The 16,306-nt window shown below is 35.9% G+C and overlaps 1 protein-coding gene across 2 annotated transcripts in view; it reads left to right on the top strand.

Moving 5' to 3' along the window:
* Adad1 (adenosine deaminase domain containing 1) overlaps positions 1–16,306 on the top strand; it is a 32,245-nt gene that overhangs the window by 3,320 nt on the left and 12,619 nt on the right. Inside the window, exons 4-9 of one of the 2 annotated variants that reach the window (XM_038348242.1) lie at positions 499–666; positions 2,643–2,711; positions 6,922–7,047; positions 10,805–10,928; positions 13,870–14,040; positions 15,381–15,610. In XM_038348242.1, coding sequence (XP_038204170.1) covers positions 499–666; positions 2,643–2,711; positions 6,922–7,047; positions 10,805–10,928; positions 13,870–14,040; positions 15,381–15,610 — 888 coding nt within the window. The remainder of the gene's footprint in view (positions 1–498; positions 667–2,642; positions 2,712–6,921; positions 7,048–10,804; positions 10,929–13,869; positions 14,041–15,380; positions 15,611–16,306) is intronic. The other variant, XM_038348243.1, reaches the window with a different exon arrangement.

Raw genomic sequence — 16,306 nt, 5'->3', positions numbered from 1 at the left:
CTTCCCTTTTCTGAGTGGTAATGGATTCAGTTATGTACTATGATGCTTTAATGGGCATATAAAGTTTCTTCAAAGATATCCCTTATAATTTGGAGCTCATATAATTATTAGGACAATCAAGAGATGAGAGAAATTAATTTTATTTGAATTTAAATTTTGAATATTTATAGAAGTCTTCAAATATTTTACCGCCTCTCAAGTAGTTCAGTAAATATTTGAGGGCTGACCATTACTACTCATTATACTGTAACCTGAAACTGTCTTTATTGCTTGTATTATATCTGCAGCCAATACAACTGCTTGAAACCACAGAATTAGTTTAGAGACTGATAAAATTTTTAATTTTAAGCCCTAATTTGAGTTTATACTAAAAGGAGATAATTTAATACTAAATGGATCTCCAGAAATTTATACTGGAATCTTTTTCTAACATTCAGACATTAGTTGCAAGACTATTTTGTGAATTATTGTAGCATTCATGTTGGGTTCTTTTTCAAGGTAATGTTATGGGACCGTATTTTGCTTTTTGTGCTGTGGTGGACGGTATTCAATACAAAACTGGACTGGGACAAAATAAAAAGGAATCTAGATCCAATGCAGCAAAATTAGCTCTTGATGAGCTTCTACAATTGGATGAGCCTGAGCCAAGAGTTATAGAACCAGCAGGTAAATTCCACTAACTACCATGTGTTTGAATGTGTCATTTTCCAGAAGGGGTCAGCTGAAAGACTTAATGAAGGATTACTTAACAACTACAAAATTACAGAATTTGAATAATTTCTTTCAGTTGCTATTTGCTGCAATATTTTATCATTGCACTGATCTTGCATTTTCATCACCAAAACATATAACCACATTTTGCCAGTCAGTAGTCACACTAAAGAATATAAAGTAGTGCCGGGCGGTGGTGGCGCACACCTTTAATCCCAGCACTCGGGAGGCAGAGGCAGGCAGATCTCTGTGAGTTCGAGACCAGCCTGGTCTACAAGAGCTAGTTCCAGGACAGGCTCCAAAGCCACAGAGAAACCCTGTCTCGAAAAACCAAAAAAAAGAAGAATATAAAGTAGTATCATTTGTGGTTTGTGTGATAATGAAAACCTTTTCATGTGTTTATTGGAATTATCTTTTTAAGGAAGAGACAAATACTGTTTAAGTCATTTCTTCCATTTTAAATTAATTTTATTGTTATTGACTTATAAACTCTACCCTGGGCACTTAAAAGATACATGATGTACAAATAACATTTTATCCTGTGGGTTACCTTTTAACTTTATTGTTAGTATCCTTTATAAAACATTTCACTTTAAATAAATCCAGTTTTCTTTTGCTGTCTTACGTAATCTTTGGTGTCATACCCAAGAAGTTATTGCCAAATCCAATGTTGTGAAGTTACGCCCTGTGGTTTCTTTTTATAGCCTTATAGTTTTAGCTATTATGTTTAAAATTTTTTGATATATTTTTATTTTTGTATACAGTGCTAGTGTACAACTTCATTCTGTTGCTTGTGAATGTTTGTTTTCCCAGGAGAATTTGTCAAAAATTTTCCTGTGACACCCCTGTCAAAAACAGCTAGATGTTCTGGGATCTCTGGTCCCTGTGTCTGTCCTGAGGCCAATAATACACTTTTAATTACTGCCATTGTTTTTATTACACAGCTTTGGAATTTTTTTTTATCTGGGTATGTGACTTCTCCAATTTTATTCTTTTTCAACTTTGTTTGGCTATTTGTACCTGGTATTTTACAATGAAGTTTTCCTTGTACAGTTTTGTTTTATTTATTGAGATTATTTGTTCATAGTAAGCAGAATTTAATGTCTCTAGTTTTCCTTCTTGAGCCATATTCTCTTGAGTAAATGAATTTTAGGTCCTTCTTCCTGAGTTTTCGACTTGCTTTTCTTAAGTCCAGGGAGTTTGTGTCAACTCTAGTTAGCACTCTGTCTAGTATGAGATGGCAGGTGACATCACCGTTCTTTCCTTGCTTGTATCTGTATCTTTAACTGGGTTTTCACCTTGAAATAAGCTTGAGGAATTCTTTTTGTTTTCTTTTAACTAAGTTAAAAGCCTTAACTTCCAGAGCTTCTTCACACCTTCCTGATTTTTTTCCTTATGTGTCCCTCTGGTCCAGTTTTTTATGTGCTCTTTAGTTTTTAGGACTGAGCTGGAAAAACATTTCACAAAGATTAGAACTAATATCATTAGAAAATTTGTGGCATTGGCCTGTTAAAAGCCTAATAAGAACATTTTAAATAACTTTACTCATTTTAATAAAATGTTAACTTTAAATGTTTTACATAGTATTATTGTAAACAGAAAATTACTCCTAAGTTTATGAAGTAAGCTGAATTTCAGAATGTTGCAGCTTTTACAGAGGAAACTAGGTGTTGCTGGTAAGATCAGGAAACTCAGAAATTCATTTGCACAGCTGATGTCAAAATGGGAAGATCAGCTGAGCCAGTGAGCTTGATGATGACAGAGTTGCGGAAGTATAAAGAAAAAAAAAACTCTTGTGTACTGCTATTATTGGGTTATTATTTTTGTAGTGCATTTCTAGATTACTGTACTGCAGAATAGAAAAGTTGTGGCTCCCAGTTTGTTAGAAGGCTGCCATTTCATCGTCTGCTTATGTTTTGTTTTCTCTACAGGACCTCCTCCTATCCCTGCAGAGCCTGTTGCTGCACCTGAAGCTGCCTATGTTTCAAAAGTGCAGTATGGTAGGAAATGTTCTTTTTAAAAGATTATCCCAATGACAGATTACAATCCACAGATAGCAAAATGTACCTTAACATTTTATTCAGACCTTTCATGCTTCTATTAAAGGGGAAATTTTCCTTAACAAAATGCGATGGTACAGCATATATAAATCCTAACTGCTCTGGGGGCTGAGACAGGAGGATAGCAAGTTCAAGATTTGTCAGTCCACCAAGTAGCCTGTCAATGTAATGAGGCTTGTCCAGAGATGGGAAAGGGATTTGGGCATAGCTTGGTTGTAGACTGTTTGCCTAGATGGTGTGGGAACTTTGAGTCATTTATCAGAACCACATGAAATACTGGGGGACAGGACCCTTTTAATAAGGAGATAGATTAATAAGGTATGTACCATAGTACGTAGACATATATATATACATGTAGATAAAACTCATAAAATAAAATCTTTTAAAACTATCATATGCATATGTACATATATATACATTACCATGTGTGATATATAATTAAATAGATAAATATACATATGTGTGCATATATATAAAACTTCAGTTGAAATTGCTATTTATATATCCACTAACTAATTAATTCTCATTGCACTTTGATTTCTTCACTTTTTTTTTTCTGAGACAGGGTTTCTCTGTAGCTTTGGAGCCTGTCCTGGAACTAGCTCTTGTAGACCAGGCTGGTCTCGAACTCACAGAGATCCGCCTGCCTCTGCCTCCCGAGTGCTGGGATTAAAGGTGTGCGCCACCACCACCCAGCTCGATCTCTTCACTTTTAAAATTACCATTCAAACACTTACCTCATGTAATTATTGTGAGAACTGAGTTGATAGGCACACAATACATTAGTGTCTGCAATACAGAAAGTGTTCATTAAATCAGAACTTTCATTGTTTTATCATGACATTGTCACATTCAGTATTGTAAAGCAGCTGTGTCCTTGACTGTTGTCTCCTGGAAGGCAGGACATCCTTAATTTCTATACTGACGATATTTGAGAGACACTTCAGCCTTTAAGGCATTTGTAAAATGAAAAGAGCTTTTCTTTCATTTCTAGGCCTGGAGGTTAGGCTTTGGTTCCAGTCAGCCTTGCTGTTCTAGTTCTCTTTCCAAGACAAAGAAAAGGGGTCTCAATTATTTCTGTGCTTGCATGAACAATCCAGGGAAAATAAGCATATTCAAAAGATAAGTCCATCAAGAGATAGGCATGGTAACTTGACCTCAGGGGTGTAATAGTTCATGAACATCCTTGATGGCTCTGTCTATAAGAGTGATTGCTTAATCACTCTTAGGAAAAGGTTTTGTCATTCCCTATCAACCTCTAGATTCTGTAATGATTAAGGGATAGATTTCAAAGAATTGGTAGATGATCTAGATCACATTATCCTAATAAAACGGGCCATAATATGTAAGTCAGAAAGGATAGTTTTAAAATAATGTAAAAGTAGAGTCCAGTTTGGGGAATTGAGTTTTGGAGTCAAATGTCAGAAAAAGGTGAGCAAACAAATATATGGGGCTAAAATAGGAATTGACTATTAAAACTTTTGAAGAAAAAATATGAGACCCACAAAAATTTACTGAATACTTCATGTAGGGCCAGTTATGAAGGTTGATAGTTCCAGCCTGTCTACTTCGCACTACATTTCTAGTGGACTATACCTTTACGAAAGCAGTATTATACCAGCTCTGAAAATGGATTCAGATTATTCATGATAATGGGTATCACTTGAAGTTAGCAGCTCATAGTCAAAGGCACGTAAGAAGGCTGGAGAGATGGTTCAGTAGTTACGATCTCCTGCTTACTCTAGAGGACACTAATTCAGTTCCCAGCACTCACAGCACGTCACTCACAACTGCCTGTAATTCCAGCTTCAGGAGGATTCAAGATCTCTGATTCCTACTGGTACCTGCAGTCACATATACAACCCCCACCACACACACATGATAAATACTCTTTTAAAAAATAGTGTGAACAGATGTTGTGTGTGTCACGGTTTCATCTCATTATTCCAAATCCCTGTGATGATTCCCTTGTAGCACATGTGTACAGGGAAAACAGTATTGTTCTTGCTCATTTTTTCATTCATATGTTGAGAGGTATATTTAATAACTATTTGATTTGGTTATATTCAAAATCCCATTACTTTCAACATTAAGAGAAGGGGGCTGAAGAGATGGCTCAGCAGTCAAAGCATATTGTGCTTTGCAGAGGACTGGAGTGGAGTTTGTTTCCCAATACCCACATTGGGTGGCTCCCATCTGCCTGTAATCCCAGCTCCAGGGGAGCTAACATCCTCTTTTGGTCTCCAGGAGTCCCACACACATGCACATTCACACAGAAAAACAGACATGCGTGCTCATGAATAAAAACATTATCTTTAGATTAAGAGAAGGGCTATTTTAGCATATTGTTTTGTTTTCTGTGGTGTTGAGGATTGAACCGGGGAGTACATTTCAAGCGTTTTACTCCTGAGCTATATCTTCATCTTACATTGGCACAGAGATGAGTCTCAAATGTTCTTTATGTTGTTTTTAATATGCAGCAAAACATTTTCTTGCCATATCTATGATTTGTATCCTGTTGGTACTGATTGCAGTATACTTTTCTGCATCATAAAATAAAACATAAAATAATTGCAAACCATATAGTAATTCATTCTTGAAATGATTAGAGAGAATGAAATCCATTAACAACCACCTTCATTTTTCATGACTAAGTAAATACAAAGAGTGGGTTTTAGCATGGTCTTGGTTTGATTTTTATAAATGAAGTATGTTTATACTTACTAATTGTGTCTCAAAATACCTGTAGAGAATTGGTGGCAGCGGTTCTGCATCTGGAGAGGGGAACTTAGGAATTTATATCTCATTTTATAAAAAAGGAATAATTTAAAATTTTTTAATGCAAACTTCTTTTTCTGTACAATGAATTCTGGGTGATAAACAGAACCACTAGTTCACTTAGTTTTAACTCAAAGTTGAATTTTCTAATTTCGTGACTATCCTTTTACTCTTTTATCTTTTTTTGGTGTTTCAAGTATAGTGTTAATAATATGAACAAATGAAAATGCAAGTTAAATGAAAATAAGAACAGGTAAATGGACTTGAAATAAGTTATATCCACTTACCAGGGTACTGAGACTGAACGCATTTGTGTGCCTTTTAGAAAATTATGATTATTAATAGAATTTATTGAAAAATTTAAAGTCATACATTTCATATACATGCATTGCACAAATGCAAAATCATTTCAGTTTGCTTTGAAAATATTAAATGAACTATGAACCACCTGATCAACCATTAACATCTACTATGGAGCATCAAGAACCTTTTTTAGTGGTCTGGGCATGTTGGCAAATGCATGTAACCCCAGAGCTCTGGAGGCAAAGGCAGCAGGATCATGAGTTTAAGACCAGCCTGGCCTATATAGTGAGATACTGTCTTAAAAACAAAATAGACAAACAAAAGGCATGCTGTAAACCAACTCTCAGAAATAATGAACTAGTGACTTTCGCAGTTTCTTAACCACTAGAACACATGAACTTTCATTAGCCATGCACAGTTGTAAATGAACAAAGTATCACATCTCCAGGACTGTGCCTTGCAATTTCAGGTTCCATCATGTTAAAAATAAAAATAAGTAAAGCTTTCTGGGTAGCTAATTTATATTCTTGGCTATATACACTGTTCTGTGTTGACTTTGGTTATTACTTAGAATTATTTGAACCATCTTTCAAGGTCAGGAAGTTTTTTAGTGGGAATATGGAATTATATTGAAGTCCAAATGCTTTTTGGTTTGCAGTGGTCCTCATTGGGCAAACTAAGCATTTTGTGTCTTGATGACTATGATGAATATATTTCCATTGCTATAAGTTGAGGAAGATTCAGGGCATTAAGTGGTATATTGAAATATGTAGGATAGAGAGTACTGTACAGCAGAAACAATTCCCTGTGTATCATAAGTTTGAATGTCATGTCTAGACCGAAATGTGCAAACATAAGCAATAGTGTTCACGTATTGGGGTTGTAACATATCTTTCATAGGAGCAAAGTTATGTATTTTTATTCTTTTACAGTTGAATATAACCATAACAAAAATTGGAAATTTGTCTATGTGTCTATAAATTAATAACTAATGTAACTGTAAAATAAAGCATTTCTTGGAAAAATCACAGCGCTCTTCTAATTCATACTGCTTTTTATTTTTTTCTAGAAGGAAGACAAGTCCAGTATGCCAAGATTTCACAGCTTGTTAAAGAAACATTTAGTCAGCTAATTTCTGCTCACTTGCAATACCTGAAATGTAGCAGCTCCTTGGCTGCTTTTATAATTGAAAGAGGTAAGTCCATATATTTGGTATATGTTACTTTGCAGAAGAATTTGTACCTCAGTGATTTGAACTACACTTGAGTAAAAGAGTAACTGTCTTTGCTTCTGTACACAGTAGTGTTGCATTGATTTGAAGCGATCTTTTCTGGTAGGCAAGCCATTAAATGCAAAGCTTCTCAATGGTAGAGAGTAAACAGACTGACCAGGAACCAGTAGAGAGCTGCAGAATGCAGAATAATGACCAGAAGCTCTGCCGTCTCCAAATCTAGGTCTCAGTATAGCAGACACTGAAAAGAGAGCTATAGGGAAGAGTATGTTCCTGTGGACATTTTGATGTTGCAGCTCTATTTTAACTTTATCCAGCCTTTTAACATTTAGAGTTTACTTTCATGCCAATCCCTGAACTTTGTATTGGAGATATTGATAAAACATTTTTTGATATTTGATATATGCTTAAGGAATTCTTTTTTTTTTTTTTGGTTTTTCGAGACAGGGTTTCTCTGCAGTTTTTTTAGAGCCTGTCCTGGAACTAGCTCTTGTAGACCAGGCTGGCCTCAAACTCACAGAGATCTGCCTGCCTCTGCCTCCCGAGTGCTGGGATTAAAGGCGTGCGCCACCACTGCCCGGCTGCTTAAGGAATTCTTATGGCATACAGCATATATATCTTTTCTTCCCACCTAGATTATAAACATATATAAGATACAGCATATATACCTTATATATACATATATATATATTATATGTATATATAGAGAGAACTTAATACATAATATTTATTTTTATATATGTAAGTTGAAAATCTAAGATGATGAAAAATGAAAAGCTACTTTTAATAATGCAAACATGTATGAGAAGCTGGACATGTTAGGAGACCCCTCAATCCCAGAACTCGGGAATCTGAGTGGAGGATCATGACTTTATAGTCAGCCTGGAATTACATAGTGAAGCCTTATCTCAAAAAACAATTTGAGAATTCATAGATAGGAAAGAAGTAACTGAATGAAAATCTTCTTCAATAGGCAAGAGTTAAGCTGGGACTTTAAATGCCTCATTAGAGGCTTCCCTGAGAAGAGAGAAGGAAATATTTTTAGACAGAGGGAGGCATGAGGAAAAGGAAAAATATTTATAGGACCACAAGGAGATGAATTTATTGATAATACAGTATTATCAATATTATTTTATATAAGGGAGTAAAATAAATTTAGATTGATAAGATATGGTTGGTACTAGGAGATAGCTTAAAAGTCAGCTAAAAATTTGTTTAATAAGATTGACAGTGCAAAAGATATTTACATCAGGAATACTTGATATATATAATTATTGGGAACATTAGCATCAGACAGAGCTACAGTTAAAAATTACTTTGGGTAAATTATATACTTAGCATCTCTGTGCTATAATTTTCTTCTCATTTTTAAAAATAGAGATAATGGAAATAATAACCTGTGTATATTGTTGAGTTGTTTGAATTAAATATTATAATGCAAATAATTTAGCCCAATATTTGAAATTTAGTAATTGACTAAATTTACTAATTTACACTATTAATTAAAACTTAAGGTAAATTTATGTTTAGTGGTTGAAAACATTTAAAGATGATGGAAGTTAAACCTGAATTAGGTGATCACAGCTGAAGCTATTATACTGGAGTTCTTGTGTAAGAACTAAGAACGTGAACAGAAAGAAAATCCATATTTAAATTTTAATATTTAAATCCATATTAAATGTTTAAATTGATAATATGAACATGATAATAATAAACTAGAATGAATAAAAACATCATTTCAAGTTCACATGGTAGAATAGTGTCTTCGTGATCCCAGAAATTCTGGAAGGTGACATGAAGTTGTATGAAGAATATGAGAGAGAATAAGAACATTCTAGGAAATACAGGTGTATACGTGGGCTAGTAAAATCCGAGGGAAATCAAGTGAACATTCCTGCAGTAACCTGTGTGTTTCTAGACTTACCTTCCTTGCCTTATTGTTTCAGCTGGGTTGTCAGAGGCTAACAGGAAAATAGAAGAGTCTGGAAAGTAGTTAAATGATCTGACAAAGGCACAGAAAGAAAATCACATTCTCTCTCCTGTGCAGATTTTAACTTTTAGTGTTTGCATGTGCGTAAATAAGTGGGCGTGGGTAGAGATTGTGAAACTAGATAGGAGACCACAAGTGGAAACTAGAGTGAGTGTTAAGGAAGGGGAGTAAGGACAGAGGATACATGTAACATAGAAGCAGAAAGGAGCCTACTGAGGTGGAAAGCCATAGGGTAGAGAAGGGGACTGAAGGAGGAAAAAACAAGAAACAAAAAACAAATTTTGTTTGAAAAATATCATGATAAAAATTGAGAAAGAGTATATTCTGGCTTTGGTATGCTGTTCATGTAGATAAACCCTTGTCAGTCATGTACCACAGGGATTATTATCATTGATCAAGAAATGATCACCAGGTTCAGGAAGAGACCCTACCTCAGGATCAGGCAGAGAGTAATGGAGGGACAGACTTGACATCCTCTTCTGGCTTTTGAACTTGAGCACATGCACAGGCATGCACATACCCCCACACACGTGAGCATACACTCACACTTCCTAGGGCAGCTGTGCTGGCTGCCTGTTTCCTCAGAGTGATACCCTGCATGGTTCCATCTAAAGTGGATGCTCTATACCCTTTAGGTTGCACCTTTAATTCCAGCTTATTTGGAAAAGATTTAGCACCTACCTTGCACGATAACCTCTTATTCTTCATATCATTTTTTGTTTCCTTCAAAGCACATATTATAATGTGGGATTTGTTTAGCTTTTCCCCCTTGTCTCCTGCATGCTTAGTGAAAGTATGTCTTTTTCAGCATTTCACCCTAGCATCTGTCCAGGCCTGGTATAGGTCAGGACATTTCTAATGTCTGTCACATTAGTAAGTCCCTCAGATTGAACTTTGTTTGAAGGGTGAAGATTAGTTTATCTGAAATCATCAGCACAGAAGTAAAAGAAAGAGGAAGACAGAGGTGAATTGTGTTGTTTTGAAGGAAAAGCAGTGAGCTAGACTATTGACAGGACCCATAACTAGGAAAAAGAAAAAAGAAAAGACTACCAATTGAATTGTCCATTTTCAAAGCATGGAATTTCAAATATGAACACAGCAAAATGTGGATGGGAAAAAAGACTACTGAGAAATACATAGAGATCTTCTTTATTTAAAAACAAGTCAGCTTCAATCCAACAGAAAAAAAACTAATTCAGTTTATAGAGAGATTGAGTGGACTGAAAAAAATTGGAAATACTATATAGAGAGTGTTCAGGACAGAAGTAGATTAGTAAATGGAGTCTTGTTAATTGTGGTACGTATTGAAGGTTAAGGTTATTTGGTAATTCTGTTGTTTATATTAAAAATTTAGATGATGTAATATGCATAAGATAGTTGCCATTTAATTTGAGATAACTACTCCTAAGATAACAGTCCTAAGACTGTTGGAACTGTATTTGCTGTTTGTTTTATCTGACTGAAAATTAAGGATAGGGACTGAGAGATGGCTCAGCAGTTAACAGCTCTACTGCCTTTGTGGAGGACCTGAGTTTGATTCCCAGGGCCCACTTTGGGTGACTCAGCTTCGTCCGTGTAGCATACACACACACACACACACACACACACACACGTGTGTGTGTGTGTGTGTGTGTGTGTGTGTGTGTGTAAAATCTTTAAAAAATAATGATAAAGGTAGAATTTGGGCAACTGAAGAGGGAGATTAAAATAACAGCTTGCTGCTGTTTTCAGCTGGACATCATGAAGTCGTGGCTGTAGGCACAGGTGAATACAACTACAGCCAGTGCATCAGGCCGAATGGGAGAGTGCTGCATGATACTCACGCAGTTGTCACAGCAAGAAGGTCTCTCCTTAGGTAAGTTAAAGAATGCATTAAAGCCTTCAAATATTAATGTTCTCAGACCAAAGTAACTACATAGAAATTTCTGTTACAAGTAGAGCAATACTTATTATAATAGAGCAAAGGATATGATAACCTCTAATCCAAGTCATCTGACATTTTTGTGTTGCTGTAGTAACCTCACCATGGCAATTACACTGTCTTGTGCAGATTTTGGTGACTTCCTTGTGAAATAAATTTTAAGACCCCTACAAGATTTTTTAAAGTTAGAAATACCATCTTTAAATGATAACTGGAAGTGTAACTTAGGTTTGCACAAAGTAAACTTAATCTTACTTCACTTCTAAATTAGATATACGTATCGGTCTTAGGGTTTCTATTGCTGTGAAAAGACACCATGACCACAGCAACTCTTATAAAGAAAACATTTAATTGGGGCGGCTCACTTCCAGTTTCAGAGGTTCAGTCCATTATCATCTTGACAGGGAGCATGGTGGCATGCAGACAGATGTACTGGACCTGAGAGTCCTACATCTTGCAGACAGCAGGAAGTCGACTGAGACACTCTGTGATATCCTGAATGTAGGATACCTCAAAACCTGCCCTGCAGTGACACACTTCTTCCAGTAAGCTCATACTCACTCCAACAAAGCCACACCTTCTTATGCTGCTCCCTCTGAGATTATAGTGGCCAATTACATTCAAACTACATTACCCAAAGGCAGCAGCAGAACAGCACAGGTTTCCAGTTACAAATTCCAAACATGGTCTACTGATTAGCAGAATATAAACAATATATCCTCTAGATAAATGGTTCTCAACATGTGGGTCATGGGGTCACATATCAGATATCCTGCATATCAGATATGTTATAATTAATAACAGTAGCAAAATTATAGTTATGAAGTAGCAATGAAATAATTTTATGGTTGGGGTTACCACAACCTTGAAGAGCTGTATTAAAGGGCTGAGAACCACTGCCTTAGACTGATAGATCAAAAGAGAAGGAAAGGAGCTGAAGTCAGATTTCCCTCTCCTTTTTTTTCCAGACTGATCATTCTGCTCTTCACAAGAAGTAGTAGTAGCATGTGGTTCAAAATGGCCAAGAATGTTTGTTCTCTGTGGAAGTTACTGTTTATAAAAACGTTAACAGTGAGAACTGAGTGTTACATCTCATGATGTAACCCAACTTTTGATTCTCTTAAGCCATTAAACTTTGTTGTCAGTTGTTTTACTTTTTTGATCTTTTCTCCTTTGACCTTTTGGGGGCCCACCACCCAGCTCCCAAATAAATCACACACAGAGTCTTGTTCTTACTTATTAATGCCCAGCCTTAGCTTTTTTCTTGCCACCTTTTCTTAAATTATGCCTACTACCTTTTACCTCTGGGCTTTTTCCTTTTCTTCTGTATATCTTACTTTCATTCTAAGTCCGTGGATGGCTGGGTGGCTGGACCCTGACATTCTCCTCCCTTTGTTCTTTCCTTGCTCCTCCTTCCCTTCCTCGTTTCTCCTTTTATTTATTCTCTCTGCCCTGCAGCCCCACCTATCCTTGCTCCTGCCTCACTATTGTCCGTTTATCTCTTTATCAGACCATCAGGTGTTTTAGACAGGCAAAGAATCACAGCTTCACAGAGTTAAATAAATGCATCATAAATAAAAGTAACACACCTTAAAATAATATTCCCTAACAAAACATCTTTCAAACTTTCATTATAGCAAATATCTAATCCAAATCTAAGTGTCCTCATCCAACTTTTTAGTTATTAGTATTCTGCTACTCGTGTTTAATCTCTGTATTCTCACTGTTGCTCTTTTCTTTGCTGGAATATTGAAAAACAAATTTAGACCTGTTTTACCTTAAAAAAATACAATACTAATGCAAAATAAAATGCAAAAAAATGCTAACTCTAATAAATAAAGAATTGTATAATCTTAAAATTTGTTAGAGAAAAGTGCTGGGGAGATATGGTTAGTATGTTTGCTCTGCAAGCATGAGAACCTGCTTGCAAATCTCTGGAACTCAAATATAAAGCTGGTCATGGCTGCATGTTCCTGTGACCCCAGCTTTAGGGAGTGGAGAGTCTCAGAGATCAATTGCTACCTAACCTAGCCTAAACTGTAAGCCAAACTGTCTTTCTCAAGGAAATGAGAGGGAGAGCAGTTGAGGAAGACGCCCATTGTTCTGTTCTAGCCTTTGCATGTGCACTGTCTTGCACACATATGTCCATAAACCACACACAGACAGACACAGCATTATTGTGGAAGCCCTTTAGGACATTGCAGTTCATGGTTGTCCATCCTTCCTTGATGCTGAAGGAATTATCTGACCTTCTTAATGCTACTTCTTACGTGTGGAGTGGTTTTCTGTGCTTGACATTGTTACACACTGGTGGTTTATTATGTATTTCTGGTAGTGGGAATAGAGTATAGTTTAAGGTCATGATGTTTTTGTAAAATAATATCAGTCCCTTATAGATTAGTTGCCATCTTTCAGGATATCTACTTCATTTCTAGTACAATGTAATGTTCCCTGTGTTATATGTGTGCTCTTGGATTTTTCTTCAACACTAAGAAACAGGAGCCACTGGTGATGATGGTAGTAATAAAACAGGAGGAGTAACTTCGTTTGATAGGGAAAAAGCAACAAGTTGGTTTTTCAGAGCTATCTCAGGAAGAAAGGAGGAACCTGGAGTCAGGGGTTCTTTACAATATAAAGTGTACGATAGTAATCAAGCAATGACGCTTTAGTATAAGTTACAGGGCAGTCCAAGATGAGGACTTCTTGAGGTGCTTAATTTTTCAGTAGATAAAGCTAAAGTTATGATAAGACTTTTGTCAATATCAAAACTTTTGACAACAGAGACATTGCTCATGTTACATTTGGCTATGATACTCATTAAGGTAACATCTGCATTAAATTTTATTACTTAACAAAGTCACAACATTTATTTTAGGTACTTTTATAGACAGCTTCTACTCTTCTATAGCAAAAATCCTGCTATGATGGAAAAGTCAATCTTTTGTACAGAACCAGCTTCTAATCTGCTTACTCTGAAACAGAACATCAACATTTACCTCTACATGAACCAGTTGCCTAAAGGATCAGCCCAGATTAAGTCACAGTTGTAAGTATTATGAAAGTTGTTTTTAAGATAGTAGGATGATAACTGTATATGTGTTCTGAATGCCTGTCTCAAACAGAGTAAGCTCAGTCTGTATTGGTACAAATTTGTATCTGTATTGTAGCCTTGAGTTATTTGTGGGTTTCAGAGTGCCACAGACCTCCCTCTCCATTCACTCTGACCAGGGCCAGGTCTAAAGGTGCTCTGTCTCACCACTCCTTCCACTCTACTTCACGAGCCTTAGGAGACTGTGGGTCTGTGCAGTACTCATAGTCACATACAGGAGGTTACAAACTGCTCTGTGGCCAAAATGTCATTACTGTGATGAATATATAGTATCAGGTAAGGTGAATGCTGAACAGTACAGGCACAGTGAAGAAAGGAAAACATACCAAGTCTGACCACATGGAAATAACCACAGGCAATATTTTTTATAAAAGATTCTATAAGCCGGGCAGTGGTGGCACACGCCATTAATCCCAGCACTCGGGAGGCAGAGGCAGGCGGATCTCTGAGTTCGAGACCAGCCTGGTCTACAAGAGCTAGTTCCAGAACAGGCTCTAGAAACTACAGGGAAACCCTGTCTCAAAAAACAAAACAAACAAAAAAAAAACAAAAAAACAAACAAAAAAAAAGATTCTATAAATCACTTTGAAAATAAGAACTGTGGATAGATACAATTCAAGAAAAATAACTTTAGATTTTATTAACATTTTATTATAGGTGAATCTTGAATAAAAGTTTCATCATTTTGTAGTTCTAAATCTTTTTATATATAGAAGAAACTATCTCACAAGTTACAAGAACAAATTTTTTTTGTTATTACTGTTTTTTTAAGATAGGGTCTCATGTGTTCCAGACAATCCTTGAATAATATATCCTCATTATATAGGCAAAGCTGGTCTTAAACTTCTTTGCAGGAGTCATGGGGTTTATACAGCAGCTCACTATATACCCCTGGCTGGCCTTGAAGTTGTTGGGTACACAAGACTGGCTTTTAACTCATGGAAATGTGCTTGCCTCTGCCACCCATGTGCTGGAGTTAAAGGCGTATACCACCGTACTAGGCCTTACCATCCTATGTTAAAGGACATAAACAATGCTGAAAATAGGAAAATTGTGCTGCGACTCTGTGTGTTGGTGATTTGATGTTTGTTGTTATTTGCTGGGAGGTGATAAATCCATTCCTATTTTCTTTGTGTTTGCATCTGTTCATGTTATTGGAATGAAGTGTGTCCTGGTAAATTAAACCTGTTAGAGACAAATCTGAGAACATGCACATTTTACTTTTAACAAATTTGTGTTTCTTAAAAAAAAAATAAAACTTTTTTCCCTCTCTCTAGACGCCTTAATCCACATTCTATTTCTGCGTTTGAAGCCAATGAAGAACTGAGTCTCCATGTGGCTGTTGAAGGCAAAATTTATCTCACTGTTTACTGTTCTGCTGATGGAATTAATAGAGTGAACAGTATGTCCTCAAGTGACAAGTTAACAAGATGGGAGGTGCTGGGTGTGCAGGGAGCGTTGCTGAGTCACTTTATCCAGCCTGTTTATATCAGCAGTATACTTGTCGGTGAGTTGTAGCACAGTTTAGATATGACTTACCAGCTTTTGCATACATGAAACTAAAGTAAAAGCAGACATATTATCTGCTTTGTTGAGCTGTTGTTTGATAATGATTGGAAATTACACTTACTATATGACTTTTATAATCTTATTGGAGGCGAAGAATTAACATACTAGTCACTTAGATTTATTCCATCTGGAATTTACAGCTTCACTTACCTCATAATGAACCCCATTTCTTTATGGAAAAGGTGCTGTTTTGAACCTCCTAAATTTAAAAGCTCATGCTACATTTTATCTTCTCTGATATAAGAAACTGAATGTCCATTTTGGATCCTTCTTATCTTTATATCATCTTAAACATTTGATCATTATGGAGATCCTTTTAATTGGTCAGATAAGTCTGATTAACTAGAATACAATTGACAAATTATTCATTTCCTAGCTAGAGGATGCTCTGAACTTTGGGTTTATATTTGAATGGCTTTTCAGATACTATCTCATTAAAAAAGAGTTTGGGGCTTGTCTTCTTTTAAATTGATATACAAAGTAATGGGATTTAAAATGACATTTTCATTTTCATATATACATGTCATTATACATATTTCTGTTGTTTTATCATTTAACACACACAATAATGGGAATCATAATATTTACATGCATGTGTATGTCATTGTACTGTGCTCATATTCATGTCCTATTA

The sequence above is a fragment of the Arvicola amphibius genome, chromosome 11 (genome assembly GCF_903992535.2).
Source record: "Arvicola amphibius chromosome 11, mArvAmp1.2, whole genome shotgun sequence".
Taxonomy (NCBI): domain Eukaryota; kingdom Metazoa; phylum Chordata; class Mammalia; order Rodentia; family Cricetidae; genus Arvicola; species Arvicola amphibius.
The sequence above is the reverse complement of the archived record's forward strand: the minus strand, read 5'-3'. Positions and strand labels throughout refer to the sequence as shown.